The 24,622-nt window shown below is 39.7% G+C and overlaps 1 protein-coding gene across 2 annotated transcripts; it reads right to left on the bottom strand.

Moving 5' to 3' along the window:
• Positions 1-217: 217 nt before the first annotated feature.
• On the bottom strand, positions 218-24,526 carry kdm5bb (lysine (K)-specific demethylase 5Bb). Of its 2 annotated transcripts, XM_005930630.3 has the most exons (28): positions 24,145-24,526; positions 22,826-22,903; positions 22,358-22,480; positions 21,869-22,039; positions 19,406-19,462; positions 18,037-18,186; positions 17,826-17,919; positions 17,382-17,503; positions 16,778-16,936; positions 14,490-14,609; positions 14,243-14,401; positions 13,935-14,116; positions 13,648-13,810; positions 13,398-13,517; positions 11,958-12,152; positions 11,502-11,683; positions 11,272-11,396; positions 8,186-8,336; positions 7,960-8,074; positions 7,051-7,406; positions 6,070-6,208; positions 4,973-5,152; positions 4,317-4,478; positions 3,438-3,923; positions 2,849-2,933; positions 2,546-2,754; positions 2,210-2,464; positions 218-1,136 (listed from the first exon to the last, which is right to left on the bottom strand). In XM_005930630.3, the coding sequence occupies exons 1-28, from the start codon at positions 24,295-24,297 to the stop codon at positions 999-1,001; spliced, it is 4,629 nt and encodes a 1,542-aa protein (XP_005930692.1). In that variant the 5' UTR covers positions 24,298-24,526; the 3' UTR covers positions 218-998. The 2 variants fall into 2 exon arrangements, with proteins under 2 accessions (XP_005930692.1, XP_014191719.1); XM_014336233.2 differs by lacking the exon at positions 19,406-19,462.
• Between the last annotated feature and the right edge of the window lie 96 nt (positions 24,527-24,622).

Here is a 24,622-nt window from a genome sequence, read left to right as displayed (position 1 = left end):
TAAAATTTGTTTCATGACGAAGCAATAAAAATCAGCATTATCAGGGTTTAATGATTATTACATTTTAAAAATCAGGTTTTTAGAATAGTTAGTCACTGTGATCTCTGATGGGTAAACTTGTATGACCACTGTCTGAACAGCGTATTTAAATCCTGTTTTGGAGGACAGGCAGTGTTTTTTTTGTTTTTACTACATTGAAGTGAAAGGACAAGGCATATCCATAGAACAAAAGGGCTTTATTCCACAATATAAACTTGTAACATCTTCAGCTACTCCAGGTCCTTCCTGCTGTTTCCCGTGATGGGTTACAAGGCGAGGATCTGCCCAGCCAGCAGCCTCTTTTTCCTTTGGCATGCCGCAGTGTTTCTCCGTAACCCAGACACGTAACCCAGTAGCTTTCTGTACATCACACCATCATCGCTAAAACACAACTCAGCCGAGATCAAAGCCATTTAAGTCGATTCAGACAAAAATTATTGCTCAGATAAATAAAACTATTCTACAAAACAAAAAATGGGAATAATTATATTAAGATGCATGTACTAAACACTGGATTTCAAAGAAAAAAAAAGTCATTTTTTGGGGGGTGAAAACCTCGACTTCTGTCCCCTTAGCTCTGGTTTAACATGCAAGAAAGTTTTAAAGAAGATAATATTAACCCTTGATTAATTCTCTTTACCGGGGGGGAGGGGGGTTCATGGTGTAAGACTCCTTTGCGTCGATGTAACGGGATGCCATGCAGCAGACTTCACATCCTGTGTTTTTCTTTTTTTCATTTAGACAACCACAAACAATTCATAAGAAGGAGGAAATATATATAATATATATATGTAAAAATACAAAAAAATAACTAAACATTATAGTTCTGGACAACATGTCAAAGAGGAGATAGCACCGTTGTTACAAAAGGGTTAGACAGACGGGACGAGGGGGTGAAGAGGGGTACGGGGTCAGTGACCCTCCAGACTGAAGACACGCCTCCCTTCAGAATGACATCTTTACTTTCTTACGCGCCCGTCGTTCAGTGTACACGTGACGCAAATGTAGTCCTCCTTCTCGGCCATTTCTGCCGTAACGCCGACGCACACTTGGTGAAACCACTGATTGCAGCTGCCGTCACACTGGACCCAATTCACCTGCAGAAACACACAAGTCAGTCAACATCACAGCTAAACAACAGGTCTACACTTCCAAAAGCTATATGCTCCACAATGTTCATCAACACCACCTGTGTTTTCATGGAGAGCAGCAAAACAATTTACAAGCTCGACCAAACAAGGTGCCACCTATGCCATCAATGGAAAAAATCTAATAAAGATTTAGAGTTAATCTGCAGTCGGATATTCATCGAAAAATTCAATTAATCCGGAGGAAAGTTTTAGTTTGCGTTTATCCTGAAAAAATTCCCCTCCGTCCTGTTTATGATAGACCTGTCACACATATTCAATCAAGGGATCAACAGGAAAATCTAACATATACTTAAAGTTAAATGTGTCCTCCAAGAGATGATGGCTATGTTCTACTTCATGATGTTGTTGTTATTTAGTTTGTTTGTCTTACAAAATTGGAAATCCTTCAAACTCAAAGTCACGGGAACAGCATAGCTGGAGGGGGAGGATAGTTTCCACCATCATTACACCACCTCCCTGTGTTTTTTATAACTCATCCACCTGGAAACTGGAGTTTGAGGTTTGGCCAGTTTGACTGACAGATGTCCCGACACAGCTTTAGCTGATCAACCCTCCTCGGGCTCGACTCTGCTAATTTGAATGCCTGACCTGAATATCTCCGCTGTGGGGGATGCCTTTATTTTTGCTGATCTGACTAATATTAATGCCTGCTGTGAGGTACAGACCCCCTCAGAAGTCTGTGACGTTGTTAAGGGGTCACTTTTGGCTCCAAAAATCTCACCCATAACCCGCCAACACATTTATGTGAAGGCTTTATGTTGATAAAATGAAATATTAGAATGTCATTCACCAGAAACGTACAGCACAGAGTTTTTGCACAGGTTTGTCTGGGAGCGCTGGTGTTTGCTGTTCACGATCAATTCTTTAGATAAAAATAAAGATTACAGCTCGTCTTGTTTTTGAAGCAGCAGTTTCCTGACCGGAGATGAGGTCCTCATATGGAAGACAGTAAAGTAACCTTAGCCTGTCCTCTGCAGACTAAATCCATTTATGTGGCTCCTGTCAGAGGTCTTTCTCACCTCATCTCCCTCTGGCAGCTGACACCTCTCTGCTGGACACACAGCCATTTCCTCATCAGAGTCGTCAGACTGGGAGAAGTTGGAGCGCGGGGAGGACGAGGTCGAGGTTTGCCTGCGCTGTGGATTCTTTTTATTCATCTTTTGTCTCTTGTGAGAGTGCTTTTTGTCCTTCGCTCTGCGCTCTCCATCTGAGCTGTCTCTCTCCAGATGCCGCTTCACCTTCTTTTCTGAGCTGCTTGCACCTTTGGCACCATCCTGAAAATAAAATCAGCACGATGAAACTGGCGCTGCAGTGTTCAGGATGTGAAATGGTTCCTTTATTGGTTTGGCTTGTACCTGGTTCAGTGGCAGATTTGTTCCCTGAGAGTTAAACTGCATGTGTTTCTCACAGTCTGTGGGCTCCTCCTGTGGTGGTGACATGCATGGGTTTGTTTGCTGGCTGCTGGCTCTGTCCAATAAGACAAGGTAGAGGCTCTGCACCTCTGGCAAAGACACCTGCAGAAGGAGCCCCTCCACCATCAGCTCTTCCAGGTCCCGACTCAAACCTGCAACATAAACACGCAAAATCTAAAATGTGACAATCTGAAACGACAGAAAAACTGCGAGTCATGTCTTTATGAAGTGGATCAGGACACTGACCGTGCAGCGGTATGCATCTCTGCTCGGTGTAGAAGACGGTCTGAGCATGGCTTGTCCTATTCCACTCTGGAGTCAAACAAGGAGCCTGTATCAAAACCATCAAACTCCGATGTTAACACACGCAGGTAGGTGATAATAAAAACAACTCTTTAAAGAGGGCTGGAACTGAGCTCTACATATGAATCAGATTTGTGTCATTTCTGCAGCTTCTAAGACACCTATCATGTTTTTATTACATCTCACAGCACCCTTTAATGGTGCATTTCTCCTCCTTGATTATTTTATTTTATTTTTTTTACACCTGCCAGATGATTTATACTAATATACTAATATATCTCCTTCTGTTAGCTCCTTCTGTTTTGTACGAAATGCTTGGAAAAGCTGTAAAAACCTGATCCTGAACCAAAATCTTAAAATGGTTTTGTAAGGGAACTGGTTTAATGTGTCATGTGGAGAAAATCTAACTCTCTGTTGCACACGTACATTTTCATTTAGCAGAGTTAGGGAGAGAATTGTTCCCCATCATTACCAATTAACATTTGCAAAAAATTAACTGCTTAAAAAGTGGCACAAAGAGATGAGGAGTGACCTGAGTGTTGCTCTGAGGGTTGTCACTGCCTGAAACCCAGCGGGTGAGAGTGGGAGGAGTTCCTGGCCTCTCTTCGAGTTCTGGTAGGTTACATGCCTGTGAAACCTCCTGCGCTCGCTGCTGCCAGTTTACTGTCCTCTCCATCAGATAGTGCAGTGCATCACCCTCCGGAAGGCGCACCCCGATGTGCCGCAGTGATGCCAGCAGAGAGAGGACTTTGCTCAAGGGGGGCTTTTCTGACCGCTGGCACTGCGGACAAAGCCATGGCTGTGTTTTGCAGGGATCTGACGGGTCTCTGACGCACACGCTGTGGAAGGCATCCCTGCAGAGTTCGCACTGTAGCATCGCACCCATGGGCGCCCTCTGACAGAAACACACCCTCAGGTCCATGCAGTCTGCCGTGGGAAGGAGCTTTGACTCATTTGCTGCCCTGAGATTAGAGAAAGCCTCCATCTCCCTCACCCACAGCTCCTCAAGAGTTGCCATCTGTTGAATAAAACATAGACTCAGTATTTTTCCTGATGAATTTCAGCAGTCAGATCTCTACCGCAGTGATTAAGCAAATAATTACTGTGTTATCATCATATTACAGCGAATGTTTGAATAAAAGTTTGGGTTTTTTTTCTTAAATTGACTGTTATCACCCTGTTCAGCATTGTGCCCCATATCAAGTTTGACTGCTCAACACACATCCCAAGCACCCTTCTATATGCAGTTAAGCTTTTCCTGCAACAACCTGAAAAGATAAGACTTTCCTTCCGCTCAAAACTACTTCTCGTCATCAGGATCTGACCACCAAAACGTCAAAATCAGGTAACTCAGCGAACTTTATTCTTTTGAAGCACATGTGTCTCAGGGAATGGCTCTTTGAATACTTACTGCAGAGGTAGAATCCGTGGTCTCTGAAAGCGCTTTTTCCACATCGCTGAGAGTATTGAACCTCGAAGTTTTCTTTTTGTTACTTTTAGGTGATTCCTTTCCTTTCTTTGCCTTCCTCTTTGGAGAACCGACGTTTCCAACTTCACATCGGGGACAAAGAACCTGCAGAGAACAAAAGCCCTGTGAGTCTCCTGGACTAACAGGACCTAAAACTAACAACCTCTGCCTTTGACACAGGGATTTTATCTGCACCGAGCCTTAAAATAAAGGAAATTGTGCTCCTGTTTACACTTAACCCTGCATGTTATTATTGTGCCAGACACTACAACGAAGCCTGAATTTGATGGAAATAAATGATTTTCACGTAGAAGTTTGGCAATAGTTTTGGTGACTAACTGTTTTGTCTAATACAGTTTATTGGGTAAGATCCCATAAAAAACATCTTCAAATGTTTTCTTTGTTTCCAGAGAATCCAATACAGTATACATATACAGTATTCAAATTCATTAAACACAAGCTCAACTCTCTCCACACAAAGAGAAGTAGAAACAGGAAGGATTGGACAAGTCAAACATTTTATGCCTGCCAGGTTTTAACCTCAGCAGATAATATTTCAAAATGTCCTAAAAATCCTTTTAAATCTAATTTAATTTTACCTCCAGCAAGGTGAGGCTTGAGTCTTTCTGAAGGAAAGTTGCTGCTGCTGATTCTTTCCATTCCTGCACTTGTGCCATGAGAGACTCCAGCCTGTCTAAAGGCTCCAGGTGGACTTGAATGGCTTGTCCTCGTAGCACCATGTCAGAGAGGGCGTCCACCATCGGGATGCAGCCGCTGACCTGAATCAAGAAGATTATTTTAGTGTAACACACTTTTTTTGCCCCACTGATACCCTGAACCAGCTGACCAGTTATTTTGGCCTCGTTTACATTTTACTGGTCCTTAAAAAAATAACTAATAATTTTCATTAAGTTATATACTACTGAATAGCTTAATAGTTATAATAACACAAAGAATTAATTATTCTAAAAATATTCTGAAGAATAATTAAAAACTAAAGCCTTAAAATAAAGGAAGTTGTGCTCCTGTTTACACTCAACCCTGCATGTTATTATTGTGCCAGACACTGAAAGGCACGGCAAAACATACAATACGTAAGCCAGCACTTTTTTTCAGTATGCTATATAGTTGCTGTATAAAATAAATCAGCAGAGGATGGGATCAGGCAAAAAGATACAATACATGAGTCTTTTTGGACTTTTCCACTCAGAGATTTCGATTGTAGTTGCAGTAATTGTTGACTTTCTTTTCCCCCTGTTTTCGCCGCACCGCCTCTTTCCTCTCACTGCGTGTGTGGGTCAGAGTGGAGAGGCTCCAGCCTCAAAATAACTACGACAGCGTCACCTTCACTGCTGCTGTGAAACACGGAGGCTGAATCTAAAAATAGTTTTTACTCACACACCCCTTCACACTTTTTACACCCCAGACGCCTCTATTTTTGGTCACAAATGTGAGTGACACAGTTTCACTGCCTTCCTGCTGTCTTTTACACGCCTCTAAGAACAGCCTCTTTGTTGCAGTAACCTCACGCACTTCCTTTAAACTGGCAATAAGTTACTAACAAGTTTTCATGACAGGAGAACTCTCAATCGTTATAAACACCATCACAATTGTTTTTAAGTCACACCCTATCAAAATAACATATAATAATATCATATTTCCTAATAGTCCAACCATTCTTAAAATTTCTGCTAACCTGAAGCTCCTCAGCTTCTTGCAGCCACTCTTGGGCTTTTCTGATGGTGTCTTTCAGGAGAAGGCAGTTTGGGAGGTAGGCAGGGATGCTAGATGCCTTCTCTGCAGCAGCACTAAGGGTCTCTATGGAGTGTGGTGGTCTGGTGGGTAGAAAAACACAAATGATGCACCATAGGTTGTAAACATTGGCACAATATTTGCATCAGGTCCATGTTATCTATATTATCCATACCAAGAAATGCCATGACACTTCGTTCACAAGCTTTCTAAATATTTATTTTACCACAAACACTTTCAAAAATGTTCTGTACATACAGGTTTTATTGCATAAAATTGCATAAAACATAAAACTTATGTTATTTTGAAAACCAAACTTATTTACATTAAATAATATTTTAATTGTCAAACATCTGAAATATTTTTCATACACTATCTCAAATTCTGTGAAAACCCCAAATTCAAAGCTGCAGTGGACTAAGCATGATGAGGAAACACAAAACTTTTTTTTTTAAATACTGATATTTAAGTCCTGATTGGAGATTAGTTTGCCTGATAATGGTGAGAGTAAATGCGCATTCCTGACAGCCATGCCATTAAAAGCTTCTGAAAAGCACTAATGACAGTTAATACTGGACAGCACTGAGTACCAATGGAATGAGGGCAGAACTAAACATGATGCTCACTTTTTGTTGGTCTTGTTGAATATTCTAGCAGCAGCATTTTGCACTAGCTGTAATTAAAATGAAGCAAAATCAGGAGCACTGACGTAATATTACATTATTCAGTTACAATCAGTGCAAATACCTGGACACAGAGTTAAAGCTAAGAAGCAGAATAACATCTTAGAAATCATCTGGTTTTCTTTTGGATTAAACTCAGAGCATGACAAGCTACCATAATATGTCCTTGTTGCTGTTTTGGAAGCTCCTATCCTGTGGCTATGATGCAAACTTTATCATGGACTAATCGGTGCTGCCCTCACCTGGCTTTAAGAAGACTGCTCGCCTTGTCCTCCCAGTGCTCAGACATAGTGAGCTGCTCTTGAAGTCGTGCCATGGCTTTCTCCACTGACGGATGAGGTGCTAATCCGACTCCCTGGTCGATGAGCCTCCTCATGGTCTCCAGAGTCAGGGTAGCAGGCTGAGCGCTGGCCTGTTGCACCCCCTCCAGCCATCGTGCTTGCTCCAGCCTCACTCTCAGGCGGGGCAGCTCAGGCAGGTCCACGTCAAAGTCAAAGCTAACGTCCAAAAGGCTCTGGATCTCAGCAACACTGGGAAGTTCATCTGCCAGGACCTTCTCGCTGTGCTGCTGGAAGTCTTCAATGCGATTTAAGAGTTCCTGAAGATGGAAAATACAAGAAGTTGAAAAATGTCTTCAAATCAGATCAAGTAGTGCATTTTTATTTATTTAACAGGGAAAGTGCATGTTAATGGACATCGACGTAAAAAATAAGACGTAAACGTGTAAGATTGTAAGAAAACCACTAATTTACATCTGTAGTCCTCAAGCAGGTCACATTAAACTATGCAATACAGAAAAGACATGTAACGGAAAACACATAAAAACACACAAATAAAAACAATACATCACATAAAGTTCAGAAAAAACTGATCACAGATCTAACATGTTACGCAGAGGTCTACTTTATTGCCATTAATAAGCTATTCCAACATTTACCTCCCTTCACTGACACCACACTTTGTGGTTCACCTGTGAGGCATAAAACTGTCTCATTTAGCAGTGGCCTTAGTGCCAATCACACTGCCATATTTTTAAATACAAGGAACGCAGGACAGAAACTGCACAAATAACAAAAGCTGCACAATGTGACTTAAAATTAAAGAAATAAAATTTTACTTTGGTAAAAGCAAATTTCTTCTCCTCAGTTTACCTTCAACAGGGGCGCCTGAGGGAGACTGCAGGAGAGGTTATACAGCTGCCGCACAAATGAACTCAGCTCCTCCACAGTCAGCTGGCTCCGTGACTTCCCACTTCCACACCGATACCTGTGTCCATGAGTGAAGAAATCACCCTCATTAAGGCGCCATTACTATTCAACAAGAAGAATGTGTGAGAAGTAATGCATAAGCCTGGGTGACATCGCATATTAATGTTACCTGGTCTGCTTCTTGCCATTCAACAGCTGCTGTGCCACAGACGCGCACTTCTCAGCATCTTGTGTGACCAAACGAAGCCGACGCAGCAGGTCGTTGTCAGGGAACAGCTTGGAGTCTGACTCAGCAAGGAGGGTGCGAAAGACTGGCAGGCCTGAAGAGACAAGAGCAGCTTAATCATAGTCTAACACATTTGCAGCTTAAATAACCCAACATGTTGCTGAGCAACTGATGACTTACTGCAGCAACCTCTTTTTTATTGTTTTTGCTGAACATGGCACTGGCGCTGCAAAGAGTAATAAATACTTTTATCTTATAACTTACACCACTATTGACTTAACTGAGTCTTAGGTTAATTGCTTCCAGGAGCTCTTTGAGGAATTACTTTGCTGACAGTGACAATGGAGCAGAGTCATTGGTAGAAGGATTTTAGGATTTCATTTCTTTATTGACTTTATTTAGAATCACTCAGTCAAACAGCTCATTAAGATTATCGAGTGTGATTCTAATATCTTCTAATCTAATATCAAAAACAGGAACAAAACTCGGGGTGCTTCTTTTTGTGTGTTATGTTATACTGGTCCGGGTCTGGACTGCGATGAGGCACTCACGATATAACAGTGATATGTGCTTTGTGTAGCATGAGTGACTGGTTAAAAGGTTGGGGCAAGATAGAACAGGAACTCAGCAAAGAGGAAGAAAGGTGAACAAAAGCACCATGAAAGGCAAAAACAAAGGTGGCAGTGAAGCATTTTCATTGTTTTTAGCATATTGACTCACTTCATCATATACAAGTTCTTTGCCTGTTGTGACTTTTGTGTTCTCTGTCCCAAGGGTTTAACTAAAGGACTTATAGCAGCGCAAACAAGCTGCCCCAGAATGAAAGTAAATACCTCTAACACCTGATCCTAGGTCTGCAAACCACTGTATGCACAGGGGACGCCACTAAAGCTCACCTGGTTGAGCTGTAACACATGTCTTGTGTCTTTACTGTGTTGGGTTGTTTTCAGTGTGTCAGCCCCCCCTCACTGTCTTCCCACTACTGTGTACTCTATACTGGACCATCCAATAAAGGCCAAAAACATTCTGAATGCACAGACACTCACACAGGAAATGCTGACCTTGACTCTGTGCTCGAAACACATTATTTCTAATCGCAGTGCAGCTGCAGAGCAACTTAATATTAGAGCAATATATGCAGTGATGACTCCCCACTTGGCCAATAGAAAGGGGGCTGTCAATGTCCAACATCATTCATTCAAGATGTCTCGCCCAGTGTGTGTTTTAACAGTGTGTGCAAACACAGCTTTGTTAGTCAAAATGCAAACACAGTGGCACACGTTTGTTTTGAGCTTTCTGAAACCAGAAGTGAGCATATTTGGATGAGCAACTGTACGACTGCAATGCACAAACTCAGATATCTTCCAATTGGTACTAAGTAACAGACTAATAAAGTAGTTGGACAAATTTCTATTTACCTGATTAAAATGCTTCAAAAGACACAAACGGCAGTTTTGTTCAGTGACTCCATTTAGCACAGGTGGACTCTAGCAGACTTCAGTTGGCTACAGCTGCCTGGTACACCTACTCAAAACTTCATCTACCAACAGTTTTTAATCACTGGAGAATCCCAAACAGACAATCCCAAACAATTTCCAAACAATTATTTTTTTAAAAAGCTGTAAACATTTATTTTAATTTTTAAATCTTTTCATTGGTCCTTTTAATGTGGGAGTTTTGGGGGATTGGGGGCAGTTTTGGCTCTTATGCACTGGCTTCTTTTTTCAGCCCTGCAGGTTACCACTTTGATTTGCTACATGTTTCTCCTATTAAAGCGTCTTAATTAAGATAACGAGAAAAAGCCGTAGAGCTCTCATTTGCAAGTTTTGTAAACTATTTTTGCTCTGCTGTCTATAGCTCCCAAGAACAGTGTGACAGCCTCTTCAGTAAACGAAATTTAATTAAACTAGTGGCACTTTTAAAAATAAACGTCAGACAGTTAACACCATGCTGAGGAGTCTAAACAGGAGGTCGATTACACTTCCTACAGAGTGACACTTTTCCCAGTTTGAGCCTAAAATACATGGAGAGGAGGGATGCTGAGGCAGGCAGATGAAGAGGGGATCCTGCTGCTGTGCCATAATAAACAAGAACACCAAACTCACAGTACGCAGACTGCAGCTGGTGGTGGACGCGTCACACATGACAAACTGTGCAGTTTGTCAAGTGTACAACAGCTGTATTAATTTGATGAGTAGGAAATTTTACGATCTGAAACTGAGGTAGTTAATAAGGTTTGGATACAGGTTTGAGTAAAATGAATGGATTTCTCACATCTACTCAGGAAAGCTGACAATCTTCTACTAACAAGGTTTTCATCAGTGCTCTACTTTCTGAGATAAAAGACGAGCAAAATTATATTACTGACTATTTACAGATTGGCAGGCGAAGCAATCCTTTTTAATACGAGTCTTAAACATGCATCCATCAACTTTTTTACATTCTTTGCTGGCTTGTTTTCAGCTCAGCACCTGCCCTGTTTTGGTGTAGATGTGTATTTTTCTACTTTTGCAAAACATAGTAGCTACAGAATAAATGAAACCATCTGCATTTACATGGGCTGTCCATAAACTTCACTTTAACTGTGCCATCGTCTCTTCCAGCAGGTATGAAATCTCCTTGCCAAATAATGACTTGTTTGCTAAACTGAACATAGTGCTTTTGTTTTGGGCTGTAATGATCCATAGCTGTGCCCAGATAACTGAAACGGTTGATGCTAGAATAACCACATTAAACGTGGAAATGAAAAAAGAAAAAGGAGGAGGATGGTAGAGGTGGCTAAAAAGATGATAGAAAGCGAGATTCAGATGCTATAATTACTGCTTACTCAGTCGAGTATAAGCTAATGTTTTAAAATGGAAAGTAGTGCAGTCTTTATTACAGCACCATGGAAGGAGGTTGTCTACTGCAACTTCAAAACATTGGTTTTAAATTTGAATATAGTTTCATTTTCTGAAATTAGGTGCAAGGAAACACTGGTTATTTTACTTAAACACGTGAAACCATCTGTTTGGTCCTTTGCTGCTTACCTTTCTTTTTTTCGAGTTTGGCCTCTAGAGTCTCTGTTACACGGGAGGCCCATTCATCATACAGCTCAGATCGCTGCTTCACAGAATTCATCATCAAAACCAGGTCGTCCAGTGTGTATCTGTAACTGTAGCAGCAAAGCGAAACGATTGATTTTTTTAATAAGATGCACAAATCAGAAGAACCACAGTTTTCTGTAGTTTAATACTAAAAAATAATCAGTGGGACTTACTTCACTGTGTAGTTGGTGACGGGGCAGGAGCAGAGGTTGTTGATGTGGTACAGACAGACCAATACTCCGGGGGTACAGGGACAGGTGATGGCAGACAGGTAGCAGGTAGTCTTGCACTTGAAACATTGTCGCTCGTCATCCTGGAGGTGATCGTACTTTGCCTCCTGGTGGTGCATCGCTCCCTGAAGGTGTGAGATACCAACAAATGCATTAGGTGATGCAGTGTGTGTTTAAACACAACACCTCTTTGCACTTTTTTTAAACATGTATGCTACTTTCACAGCTGGCCAATAAAGCTTAGTGGCACATTTTTACACATTTCTGCGAGGCCAAAACAAAAAAGCAATTTTAAACTAGTGATATGAAAAATAAACCTGTATTTATTTATTAAAAAATAGTCTACACACTATGCAACTCTGTCATTATGTCTACACGAGATGTTGAAAGATGCTGTACCATTTTCTTCACTTTCTCTCTCAGCTCCTCCTCTTCTCGGATCATGGCGACCATGTCCTTGTGCACGGCTGAGGCCAGTACCACGCTGAGTGTATCTGCTTTTGTGGCCATGTTGCACACCATCTCATCATGCGAAAACACGTTGTACCGATGCAGCATGCGGTAGTGGTCAACACACTGTCTGCCAAGAGGCATCTGGTAGAAGAGAAAGGAGCAAAAGAAAGTTAAGTGTGTAATTGGTGATGGAGCAATAGCAGAAGAGAAATTAGTCAGCAGTAGTTTTGAGTAAGTGTGTAAAGAAGAACAAAAAATGTCAGCCTAATGTAAATATTTTCAGCTTTTCTTACTCTCCTGTGATACTAAAATGAATTTATTTCAACTTGTGGCTACTTTACAAAAGAAAACTAATTTTAAAAAAGCCACATGATCTTTTTTGGGTGAACAGATATAATATAATTTACTTTTAATATAAACTGCCGCTTCACATTTCTCTCCAGTTCATAGTAACAGCCTTTGCATAACACTATGAAAATACTGGAGGTAATCTAAATACTGATGCATGACCCGATAAAGCAGCTTAAGCTTTATTTATAGTCCTGCACTGAATCCCAAAGAGCCTGTGGCATAGGCTGTTGTTGGTATTTGTGTCTGCTTTTCTCTGCCCTCAGCACGATTTTTTTTCTACCTGCTTCATGGGAAAATTTCTCACAGAGACTTGAACTAAAGCTACTAAAAGTCTTCTCTGCACATTGCGCTGGTGTTCGTGGACTCTACAGCCGTCACTGGTGCTTCATTCTCTCTTGCGATTGTCTTTCTTTTTCCTGCATGCTATCATGCCACACAGCCTTCTAGATAGTTTACATATTCTCTAATTCTGTGAGAACTCTCTTCACTGAGAGGAAATCCCACAATATGTGATCCTTCTGCACCTATTGCTAACAGGTGCCATTGAATACCATCATGAAGGATTCTACTGTGTTTGTTTGAATTTAGAAACACACCAGTGCTCCTAGTACCATTTTACAGTTTCACCATCGGTGTTTTAACCTGTTAAAGGGATGGGCAGCTTTCAGATTTCACACATTCAGTTAACATGACCTCTGTTTTTATAGGACTTAAAGCAGTTGTTATAACAGTGGTTAAAAATGTGTGTTGCTGTGATGCGTAAATACTTTTCTGGGAAGCTGCAGATCAGGTAAAGTGTAGATTTTATACAGAACTATAAATCAAGCTGTAAAGCAGTACCACTAAAATAGGCTGGCATTTTTTTTTGTACTCAATCAATGAAAATCTTTCATACTAAAAATAAAAAAATGACCTTGTTATTCATTCACATCTTCTACTTTCACATAAAATTATATTAGAAAAAGTGTTTTAGATACTTTTTCCAAACAAAAAAGAGATGCTGTTTAGAACAGCGGAAATAAAGGGATTAAATACCCAGTCCACTGTGCAGAAGTTGACCGCCTCAGCGAAGTTGAAGCCCTGATTGAAGCCACTGTGATAAGCTCTAGGAAATGTGATGACAAACTCACCAGCACACTGGTTTGTTCTGTAAATCTGAAGCAAAGTGGAGAGCAGAGAAAATCCTGTGAGAAATATTCAAGTTTTATCTGTAAATCCACTTCATAACAGACACTGACTACATATACAGATGTAGACTACACAGGATGTGAAAAAGACTACGAACTGGGACTCCATAGTCCATCAGGGTGTTGGGGTTCATGATGGTGACCAGCTGGTGGAGCAGGTCAGGTTGAGACTCAAAAAGCTCTGGGGCCAGTTTCTTCATAACGTCCTCCAGCTGCTCGGCAGCAAAACCAGGAGCACCATACCAGGTTTTGGGTTCCCCCCTTGAAATGAATAAAATAGAAAAGACTTCACTCCTGCTGGCCAAAAGTGAGGTGCAAATAAAATGTATTTTATTTTAGGAGCTCAAGCAATAATAAACCTATACAAGAAACTTTTTTTGTATACCAGTGCAGGTAATTGATGGAGTAGCTCCAGTGATCCTCGATGTGCCAGCAGAAAGAGGAGAAGCACATGCCAACATAAAGCCACGGCAGCGTCATCCCACAGATGTCAGCTGTTACATGAGTCAGTACAGACGGGTTCATCATCGCCAGGTTGTTGAGGTTCCAGCCACATTTGAGGTATTTCTGCGTGGGGAACGGCATACCCAGGTCAATAGCAGGAATTACAGTGCAATGCTTGTACTTCTTAGTTTACAAAACATGATTCCACAGATATATGCAAGGTTTTATATTGCTTATTTAGACATTTACCTCATCTGCTGGAGAAACCTTAAATTTTCCATTTGGAATAGGGAATCCACTCCCAAACTCCTTCGAGGCGATATCTGCTCCATACTCTACAGTAACGTCCTCATCAATGGCTCCAACCAAACGCCAAAACTCTTTCTCTACCAGCTCTGTGGGCACCATCTGTAACAAAGAAGTGAGAGGGAATTGAATTTAAAATACTCAGACTGACATAGAGCAGTATGTTTATGTTTGGACCTTATCTACTTACATGAACTGGCATGTTGAAGTAATCAGATTTAAAGGCATCTGCCATTTGGCCAAATGCACGCAGGGAATAGTCTCTGTATGCCTGCTCAAACCCGAACGCCTCATGAGGCTTGTTGCATTCCTGTGGGCAAATTTAAAAAAGCCTTTCAAAGATATTGACACGGTTAGCTTTTGTGTGTGTGGTTTTTAATTTATACACAATTATTTATGGAATTATGATGCCAAAAACTGATTCTATAACTACATAATTAAAAACATATAGGTAAAAATCTGAGAATTCTGAAATTGAATCTGTGGGAGAATGGATGAACTTCCAGGAGGTAAAAAAAACGATCTTGGAGAAAAAGTGAGCAAACCTTTTAAAGCATTTTTTTAACTCGGTATCTCACTATTGAAAGTGGCCTCTGGCATGACCAATCAAGCAAGCTCCACTATTACCATGTCTGTCCAAAAACGACTAATTACGTCAACAACACAGGGTCCCCGAAACCCTTAGATCAATAGTGTTGGAGCCTGAACATAGAAGCCTGTCTCCTAGAGTCTGCAGTGTAGAGAGCCAAATTGGCAGCTTCAAAGACTCAGAACTTTCAGCAACAGTAGAGGAAAGTGAAAGCTGCAGATGAGCAATGGGGCACAGGTGGAAGCATCCCCACTTGGTTTCAGATTTGATATTTCACACAGTGGTAAAGGGATTCAAGACTGTTATAATGCCAACACCTGAGGAGATCGATCTCCAACCTTCAGCACATACACATCTTAAAAGCCATTTCCAACTGGATTGGGTGTTTTATTATTTTAATTTTCCTCTTGCTCTGACATTTTGACAAACTTCACACTACACTTACAACTTACACCTGGAGAGATGATGCGACCATGAACAGTCTAGGCCAGATTTAAACAGCCATTAACTTCAAAGGCAACAAAACATTGGAGTAACTGCAATTTAGAGGTATTGTCACCTGTACGTTATCACTGAAACTCAGTTACTATGTACACTGCTGCAGCTGTTATATATCTAAAACTCAAACTAAACACCATTTTATATCAGTGAAGCAGCAGGTTATATGAGTCAGCACCCAGCAGAGCATCCTGCCTGAGGTCTCCTCTGAGTATAAGATGCTTAATGGTGTAAGCAGTGTTTCAAAATTAGATCACAAAGAATTAAAAACATTTTTTATATTTCTTTGGCACCCCTCTGGTGGCCTGTGGTAAAAGCCAGCCCTGCCTCCTAAAGGTGTGACGTTCACACATGATTTCTTTTTCTGATTTCCACCCAGAAGACTGTTCAGTTCCACCATATTTTGGCTCTGATTTGGCATTAAAAATACATGGGTGTATTTAGAAGGTCCATACTAAAGTAAAGAGTGGCAAAGAGAAGTGAAATCAAATTATTCTGAGCTTTGCAGGTAGCAAAGGTCTGCCAGACATTAGAGCTGGCTCCCGGAAGGAGAACCTTTAAAACCGACCCTGGGAATACACTGGCTGCACCGGAGTCGTGTTCTTTTTGCGATTTGGCTATGGGAGCTGTTTGAGCCCACTCACTCCTTACATTGCTTAAACTAAGAGAAGTTATACAACTTTTTTGAGCTGTTAATTCTGCTATACAAGCCAGTAAAAGCCCAAAACAAAATACAGATGTAGAACTACGCATTTTAGTTCCCTTTTAATGTTAGCGTTAAGCTATACAGACTTTGAGTAACAGTTTAAGATAACCATACCTAAGAAACTTTAAATTGTAGTTATAGTATTAGTGTAGTTTTGTAACACATTTTCATTAGTGATGAGAGATTCTTGTATTTAGTGCAGTTACACTTGTTGCAGAACAAGTGACACTGATCTTACTTCTTATTTGTTGTACTGTAACCCAACCCAGTACTGTTTTTCTAAGCCAAACAAACAGATAGCAAAAGTGAAAGTAAACTACAGGATCACAGTCTTTACGTCACTGATAACATACCTGCTTATATGTTCTTTTAAAAACAAACACTATAAAACCTGGCAACAGCTTAAAAAGCATATACATTTATAATAAACAAAAGTAAACAATAATGTTTATAGATGGACTACACAGTATTTATCCACTACTTAGAAGCTTTATAAACATCCATTCCACCTTAACAACTATCAAGATAATGTTATAGATGGTTTACAAAGAATTATTAAGTAATAATTAATATTATTTAGTATTTTTTCAATATTTGCTAACAGTGAAAAACTATTTAGCTCATTTTTCTATGTATTAACGATAGTAATTATAAAGTGTTACCAGACTGTGCTGTTTAATCTCACCTGAGCCAGACACTTGGGGCACCTCCAGTCTCCTCTGGGAACGTCGTGCAGAGGAGGGATCAAACAGAAGGTGTGGTAGCTGTCGTCACAGCCATCACACAGCAACAGGCGGTCTTCATCTCCCCCACTGCCACACACCAGACAAACAACCAGATCCACCTGGGCAATAACAACAGGAGCAGTTTGTAGTGAGACGAAAATAAACAGATAGAAATGAAAAACATTTTTTACATAGACTGAAATCTACCAGAACTCATTATATTTATTACAAAAATGAAGAATTTTAACATGCATGTTAAAAATATACTTTGAAATGCTGTCAGTTTTAAAGGATCAGTTATGGTGCATGATATTTTAAACCTCATTTTTTCTCTTCTTACATTACCTCTGCCTTCTTTTCTTGTGCTATTGTATCTTTTAGTTTATGTAATTACATTCAGCATTAAAATGTCACATTTTTTTTGTTATGTGTTATTTGTGCTCTTCAAAAAATGATACATATTTAATGGACAAAGGAAGCAACTTAGTCAAATGACAAAAACTTAGGGTGGATTTCTCATCATGTTGCATTAAACTAAAACACACTCTTTTGGTGTCTACTTACTGGACTTGGAGGAACTGGAGGCATGACTTTTTTATACCGTGACTTGGGAACTTTGTCAGCTTCAAATATTAGTTCCTTGGTTTCAACTGGTTCCTGTTTCACCAGAATTGGAATCTCTTTCTCTGCAAGGCCACAAGAAACGTTACTATGACCAAGAAGAGGTTTATCCTTTACAGGAAATGTTTAAAAATACATGGACTCCATATTTGGTTTTTTTAAGTTACTATAGAAATATTATTTTCTTGGCTAAAGGAGGATTTGTAACTACTGAATATATGTTTAATTACCATTCATTTCTGCTTATCGCTACTTTACACTCTTGTTACAACATTCATACATGTTTATTAATGCTTAATGATTCCAAACAAAGTGTGTTGAAGTGTTTGCATTAATGCTGTGACTATCAACAGAATAACTGTTTTCGCTCTGGGGTGTGGGTCTGACCTGGTTCTGTCTTGACAACAAAAGACCCCATCCTCCGCCTCAGGTTTGGCTTGCTATCACCGGGCTCACCTGGTTCAGTCTTCACACAGACAGCCTACAGACAAAGTGAGAACTGAAACGTCAAACTACGAGATTCTTCAAATAACTGTTGAATAGTGAAGCTTGTACTGATGGTTTCAGGGCAGTTTTAGTCAGGCTTTGTGGCTCCCACCTCACACTTCATGCGCTTGGCTCTGCGAGCACTTGGACAAGCATCAGGTATCTGGACAGGTGTCCTCTGAGCCTGGTCCTGCAGCTTCTGCTCCTTGATGTCTGTGCCCTCCTCTGCACTGTCGACCGGCTGGACAGGCTTCTGAACACACTGAAAGAGCCAGCGAGGGAGAACTATATCACAAAGGCTATTAGAAAGAACCTATGCGACCAACTGGAAATACCTGTATAATCAGATGCAGTAATCAGGAAGATATAAACTGACTGCCAGGTAGTACAGTACAGTTAACTACAACTAAAACTAAAAGTAAGAGTAGAAGAAATATTTTATTTAAATATTTAAATAAATAAACTGAAATTTAAAAAAGATTATAGACCAAAGGAAAAAATGGAAACTGCCTGACACAAAATTAACTAAAAAAAAAAAAAAATACATATAAGAATATAAAAAATATCATTTAGTCTTTCTCACTCTGATGAAGTTTGTTAACCACTGTCAGGCACTGGTGTAAAAGTTTAATAAGATAACTGGTGGAAAAAAGGTACATTTACTCTAGCATTTTTGTATTTTTTTTTATTAATCTTTATCTTGTTTAATTTTTGTATCCTTTTCTTTCTCTTTTCAGAGAAAGTTTATATTCTTTATACTGATGTTTATATTGTTTGAAAATATTTTGTTTTCATTAGATTCAGTGTTAGTTTTGATCCGTAAATTATAATCACATGTGTGGTACTTCTCACGGACGTGATTCGAGAAGTTCAGAGTAGGACAATACAAACACAATATTTCACATCATGTACACATTCCAGTCTTAGACAAACACATGCAGTAAGGACTTAATAGTGTATCTGGTATTCAGAGTTATTTTAGTTTTGGTATTATAGTTTTAAGAGTGGATTTTATTGTTAAAATATCCAGATGTGGTTTACTTTTTTTTAAAGTTTGGTATCATTTGGTATTTAAGAGTGTTTATAGTGAAACAGTCAAAGAAGAAATGTCCATGAGGAGGATGTGGTTAGTTTGTCACCTCAAACAGGGAGCAAAGAAACATGCCAAATTAAACAGAAGGATGTGTGTGAGTTGAGACAGTTTGTGTGTGAAGGTAAGGTATCTCAGGCTCTCAGGAGTTTGACTTTTTAGTTTAACTAATTACCAACAGCAGGTTATTGTGTGGATAACACATTACAACTGCAGAAAGTAGATCAAGGTGAAGATACCGTTAACTGATACTAAGATTAACTGTTTTATGAAGAGATTTAAATGTTGTCTGTAAATATAGCCCCACAACTTTATGCTGCCCAGCCACAGATAAACATGCATTTTGTTAGATGTGAGGCCGAGTAGCTTCTTAAACGTGACACAAACGTACTTCTTGAAGTTCAGGATCAGCCTCCAAAAGCATCAGTTTGGAAGCTGGATCTGGTGCCTAAGGCAGGAGAGAGCTTTGGTGATTACAGAGTTTAAAGTGACCTGTGTAAGAGGTCACAAATGACCAATTAAATTATCTCTCTTGCAAAATCTCTTGAAAAATTAGAGCCAAAATCAATAAAAGAGACACAAGATGATAAAATCAAACTCAATATATCAGTAAGAAAACAGAGCTAACTTAAAAATACTGCAAAAATCAGACAGCTCTTAAAAACACAAAACATACAACCCAACATGGAACAAACGATCCTAATAATGCATTTGTTTAATCTTGCTCCTTCCATATTACATTCAACTTGCATTCAACAACATTTAGCTTCAATGGAAATATTGAACTATAAATCATTTTCATTTGCAGAAGAAATGAGAAATACCAGTTCAGTGGTTATTTCCTGCTTTTATTGTCCTACTTACGCTAATGCAAACGTGTACCACGCCTAAGTTTGTTTTCCAAACAGCCACCTGCTGTGTCCTAAACCATGTTCAAACTTCACCAGTTTTATTGTGACTTTGAATGAAGGCATACATTTGTTGATTTTACTGACTGAGCTCCTTCCTGTATTATATTTAGGTTTTGATCCACTGAGCTTCTCACTTTTATTTTCTATTTTCTATTTAACTGTACTCCTTTTGTGTACAGCTAAATATTTACCTTCCTAAGCTATTTTGTTTGACATTGTCTTCATTATACTGAGCTTGGTTGTTTTCCATGTTTTGGTTGCAGGAACTGTAGTGTCCCAACTAAATGTACCTTATCTTTGTTGTTCTCTATTCAGGTGTCAGTCTGTCACTGCTTGGTGGAAGGAAACTGGTCCAAAAAGCTGTGGTTTGGGCATTAATTGCCATATGCAAGCATAACCACAAACTGCCTATAATGGCTTCCTCACATTGGCGGGCTGTTAAACTTGATTTTAAGATTTTATTGTTTGTTTTTGAGCAACTCAGGTTTCAGTATCGTGGCCAAGAAAATTTTGTCAAACACACTAATGGAGCCAGGAATGAACCAATCTTCTGGTTTAGTACATGACGTGCTCTACCTCCTGAGCCACAGCCACCCAGGAAGTGCAGCTATGAACTGTTATGAACTGTGGGAATTATTTAGGAAAACTGAACCATTTCTGTGGTTTAGCTTTTAAATGTTAGCGGTGGAGTCAACATGTTTCAAACTGGGCTGGATAATCCAATCAGCATTCTGTGGATAATCCCTAGGGCTAACATTCACACACATTTTACACACACACACACACACACACACACACACACACACTACAATATATATATATATATACATATATATACATAATATACGATATATATACATACATATACATACATATACATACATATACATATATATATATACATATACATATACATATATATATATATATATACATATACATATACATATATACATATACATATACATATATACATATACTAATAAAATATAATTACATAAGGTCCAACTATCAATATCATAGGTATACATCTTATCATAGTAACACTAATATATATATATTATATATATATAATATTTATATATTTAATGATATATGTATATATATCAATATACATATACAAATACATATACCATATACATATACATATATACATATAACAATATACCATGATACATATATAACTATATTACATATAATATTATATACTATATACTATAATATATATATATATTCATTAATATATCCATATATATCATATACATCATTATATATATATATGTACACACATTGTAATAACACTACTATATTACTAAGAATGTTTTTTAATCATAAAAAACGATTTAATCAGTATATTACAACACAGTACTCCATGCTACATGTGCGCCTTTCACTCCTACACTGCTGAGGCTGTTAGTCTCTCTAAACTCAGCTGGGTATCGATGCTGCAGTACTCCCAAAATTAATGAAACAAGAAGAAATTAAAAAAAAGAAGAAGAAGAAGAAGAAAACAACAAAAAGAGGATGGCAACCGTGACCCATCATCTTTATGGAAACTGCCAGATGATAATTGCTTTAGTCAACAAGATCAGAAAGAAACATTTGCTGTTAAAATGAAAGTTGAAAATGTATTCCACTAAACGACACGCAAGCTAATCTAAAGTCTCACTAAAGCAGTGGTTCCCGAATGTATGAAAAAGATCTGGCTGCTTTAATATCTGCTGCTTTAAAGCACTTACACTTTGTATTGGGATGGTTAGTTTTTATTTTACAGTAAGGTACAGCACTGCGTGTATACTTTGCATTAGCACAAGTAGAGCAATGAAAGTAGAAAACACCCCCTAAATGGGCATTTCTCATTATAGTTAGTGCACAGACCAGATGAGTCACACACTACTGGGAAAAAAGATATGTTGTCAGGCTGATGCATGGGTCTAACTCACCAGCAGGTTTGCTCCATTCTGAAACAGATTGTAGGGATAGAGGATTCGCTCGTAATGCCCTCGCAGGTGTGAGCCAACGGCTTTGCCAGGGGCGAAGCCCATGTGAAGCGCAATCTTGGTCCATCGCCTGTCCCGGCAGACGATGTCAAACCCGCCCTCCTCTGCTACCAGCTGAAGTGACACATAGTTTGTTATAAGAGTGGTTTAACTAGATTATTACACATAAATGGACAGTTCTTCCTGCATATAAAAAGGTTTTCATCTTCCACTAAAGGAAATTTCCAGGACTCTGATCACTTAACAAGTACTTTTTGGTTGAATTTACTCAAATTTGAAATACATTTTTATTTATCAAATTGCCTCAAAAATAAGAGTCTTAACTAATCGTGTTTATGTGAGTAGTCACCCATCCAAAGGGTGTTTTTTCACTCAGCTAAAACCCCGGGGTATTTGATTTAAAAATGATGTGCAGTGCAAGCAAATATCAACCTTATTTAGCTTATATAAATCCAAAATCTTCCTCTCCACATGAGGAATCTTCAGGCTACATCCCTGCAAGTCCCAAAATTTCGCAATCTGGTCCAAGAAGTTGAGTTTGACTCTGGTTTGTGCCTGAGAAAAGAGACAAGCAATGAAAAGTCAGCTAAAGACCAAGAACACCAAGAAGATTACTGAGGGACATGACAGCAAAACCAGAAAAAATGAATATTAGGTGCTGTTCTGCTGTTTTTGTAAAACATAAATAATTGCACTTTCAGTTTTAAATCCAGTAATCCTTTATTTTGTAACATTATTCCAAAGCAGTAATAACATTACTGGTCTTTGTTTCATTGTAGCCTCAGTGGGTTTACTGGCTACGTGAATGAGTTAAAAATAGAACAACATTTCAGAGTACTGATCCACAGAAAGATAAAAGAGTCAAATGAGGGCTGGTATGGTCTGACTAGCAAAACTCACCTCCAGTTCATTGAGCCTTTGGATCCGAGGAACAAAGTGAAGCTTGTCGATATCGCAAGCAAATGGAGGCTGCCAACCCTAAACAGCAACAAAAATACAAGTGAAGGTCATTTAATTATGTAGTCTTCTTTGACTTTCATTTTTGCAATAGTATGCCATGTGACTGAGGCTACTGTTTTTTTTTTTTTAAGTTTTTCCCAGTTGTGTTTGGACCCAAATTAGCCAAACTTTTTTTTCTTTTTAAACACTGGTGGCTTATCTAAAGTGAAATTAGGCAGGTAAAGAGGCATACGACTACATATTTGCAGGCTAGGCAAGGCCTGCTGATAGCTGAGAGAACAACAATCAATAAGCTCTTCAATACCACACACAAACTGGGCTATACAATGAAAACACCCATTCAACACCCATGCTGGGCCCCTAAAGTTCTTGTTTCAAGTCTGAAGCCAACATCCCCCCCTCACCACTGGCACACAAAATGGCCAGATGGAAGACTCACTCACCAGCACAGCTTACCACAAAGCCAACATGGAGGACAACACCCTACAACACAGGCATATACATGAAGAGTGGCTCACTCTTCACAAACTCATATTCTTATAACATGCACGCCAGGGTGTAGCTGGCCGTAATATGGCGGATTTAACAATAACTTTTCAGAAAGAAAACCCAGTTGAGTCTTTGGCCCACAATGGGGTTCAATATCTGACACTTGGAAATGAAGAGTTAATCCTGGACTTGGCCAGGCGGAATAAAAACACCCAAAAAAGTGACGGGGCGCTCACTGGAGGGCGATGACCACTTCAGGATGCTCTTGAGAAAATAATCCCTAATTAATACCAACTTTAGGTATGCGAGGACACTCGGGGACAAGCTGAGTAAAAGCATTGTCCCTCATATGATCACATCATGATCATCCTCTTCTTCTACGGAGCCTAATGGCTTCCGCATAGCCACCTATGTCAAAGCTGTGTGTTGAATTATGACAGGTTGAGCTGTTAGCCTGCGCTAGCCTAGCCAAGCAAAAGTGACTCAATGACTGAGACCATCGACGCTTTGTTGACACACGGCGAATCACGACTTTAACCCACTCAAAACACCGACAAGTCTACGAGACTGCTGTCGGTCAAAAGCAGCGCGGCTACGTTGTAAATAGTCACGAATGAGAGGCAGCTAGCAGTGGCAGCACAAAGAATGAAACAACCGTTTATCCGCCATGTTGAGCAGTCCCTTTAAATCCCCAGCTCTCCGTCTTTAACGATGAACTAATTCAGCATCCGCGTCTCCGTAACGCTTTTTTCACCTTTAATGACACTCACCGGGGGCGGCCGCACTTTACAAATGCCCGTTTTTTCAGCGATGGGACGGATCTTATTGATGAAGGCGTACGGGTCTCGAAATTCTTCCCAGCTGGGCTCGAAGACCGGGCACTCCGGAGGAGGCTTGAACTCGTCCGGCCGAGGCAGGCTCATCGTTTCGGACGACCCGGTGGTAGCTCGGACAGGACAGGTCACCGTTCGAAGAATGCTTTTTCAATTTAATTAATTAATTTTTATTTCCTGTCTATTCACCACTAGAGTGGGTGGCAGCCAGTCGACATCAACATGAGAGGAGGCAGCTTACACACACACACACACATACACACACTCAAATACACACATAATCTACACACTCTTCCACTTACACACACACACACACATCCACTCACAGTGAGGAGAATGTTCCAAGGCAGTGAGCAGTGAGCACTTCCGCTCGAAAAACTAGACACCACGCAGCTCTTATCTATGCATGTGTAAA

This window comes from Haplochromis burtoni, unplaced genomic scaffold (assembly GCF_018398535.1).
Source record: "Haplochromis burtoni strain Fernald_Lab_line unplaced genomic scaffold, NCSU_Asbu1 Contig_134, whole genome shotgun sequence".
Taxonomy (NCBI): Eukaryota; Metazoa; Chordata; class Actinopteri; order Cichliformes; family Cichlidae; genus Haplochromis; species Haplochromis burtoni.
This window is presented reverse-complemented; position numbering and strand designations above follow the sequence as displayed.